Source organism: Eumetopias jubatus, unplaced genomic scaffold (genome assembly GCF_037043125.1).
Source record: "Eumetopias jubatus isolate StellerSeaLion01/CBP00866 unplaced genomic scaffold, mEumJub1_p1.0 scaffold_8, whole genome shotgun sequence".
Lineage (NCBI taxonomy): Eukaryota > Metazoa > Chordata > Mammalia > Carnivora > Otariidae > Eumetopias > Eumetopias jubatus.
The window spans coordinates 46,169,724-46,171,013 of NW_028274814.1; the positions used below are offsets into that span (position 1 = coordinate 46,169,724).

Here is a 1,290-nt window from a genome sequence, read left to right on the forward strand (position 1 = left end):
CTTGCATGTAGGACAACTCAGAAAAGTACAGCGAATGGATAGATCTACTGTATGATAAAAATGCTACAAACACCATTTAGTTGCTGTCAATAAGAAATTTACTTGTTTTAAAAAAATCCAAATGCTGGCATTGTCCAGAAAAATTTAACAGGTTTATTTATAATTGTTATAAAATGGAACTGCTGAAACATGTTCACTGAAACATTTTGACTTGCATTAATGCTTTTTGTTCCCACATTTATATTAAAAATTCACGCACAAATGACAATGGAAAACCTGCCAGTACCTGATTTCTGTCCCCTATTTTTCCACTTGCAATCATATACTTAGGTACCTTCTGACCCCATGGAAAAAAAATATCTAACGTTCAGAATTACCAATAACAGGAAGAAGAGAAATTTTTTTTTTTTAAAGAATGAAATGTTTTCCATCATAGTGGATTCTTAAGCACGTTCTCCACGTATGCGGCGTGCTAGCTGGATGTCTTTTGGCATAATTGTGACACGTTTGTCATGGATAGCACACAGGTTGGTGCCTTCAAAGAGGCCAACCAGATAGGCCTCGCTTGCCTCCTGCAAAACACCAATAGCCGCGCTCTGGAAGCGCAGATCTGTTTTGAAGTCCTGAGCAATTTCTCGCAACAGACGCTGGAAAGGAAGTTTGCAGATCAGAAGTTCGGTGGACTTCTGATAACGTCTAATTTCACGGAGGGCCACAGTACCAGGCTTGTAACGATGAGGTTTCTTCACCCCTCCAGTAGAGGGCATACTCTTGCGAGCGGCTTTTGTAGCCAGTTGCTTCCTCGGTGCTTTACCACCGGTCGATTTGCAGGCAGTCCGCTTTGTACGAGCCATGGTACAGAAACTCCCTTACTTACCCCTCTTCTCCTTGGGCTGGAGCTCGGCGAGCTAGAGGCGGCGCTGGCGTTGGCGAGCGACGGCGGCGCGGCGGCGGCTGCTAACACAATTGAAAGCCCAAGGCAGAGTTCTTAAGAGGTGACACTAAAAGCAGGATCCATAAAAGAAAAAATCCATAAATTGGATTTCATTAAGAACTATTGCCTCATGAAAAACCTTGTTATGAGGATGAAAAAAAACAAACGAATGAGGAAAAGTATTTGCAAACTACATATTTTTTAAAGTAGATGAAACAGGTCTCTACTGGAAGATCCAGGACTTTCATAGCTGGTGAGAAGTCAGGCCTGGCTTCAGAGCTTCCAAGACAGGCTAATGTCAGGGGCTAATGCAGCTGGTGACTTGAAGCTGAAGCCAGTGCTCATTCACCATTCTG

General features: G+C 42.9%; 1 protein-coding gene across 1 annotated transcript; it reads right to left on the reverse strand.

Moving 5' to 3' along the window:
• Window positions 1–258: 258 nt before the first annotated feature.
• Window positions 259–952, reverse strand: LOC114221598 (histone H3.3A-like). The gene has a single exon (XM_028119660.2). The coding sequence runs from the start codon at window positions 852–854 to the stop codon at window positions 444–446; it is 411 nt and encodes a 136-aa protein (XP_027975461.1). The 5' UTR covers window positions 855–952; the 3' UTR covers window positions 259–443.
• Window positions 953–1,290: the final 338 nt, after the last annotated feature.

Excerpts from the sequence above, each read along its gene's own strand:
- LOC114221598 (XM_028119660.2), bottom strand. The coding sequence starts at position 854 with ATGGCTCGTACAAAGCGGACTGCCTGCAAATCGACCGGTGGTAAAGCA.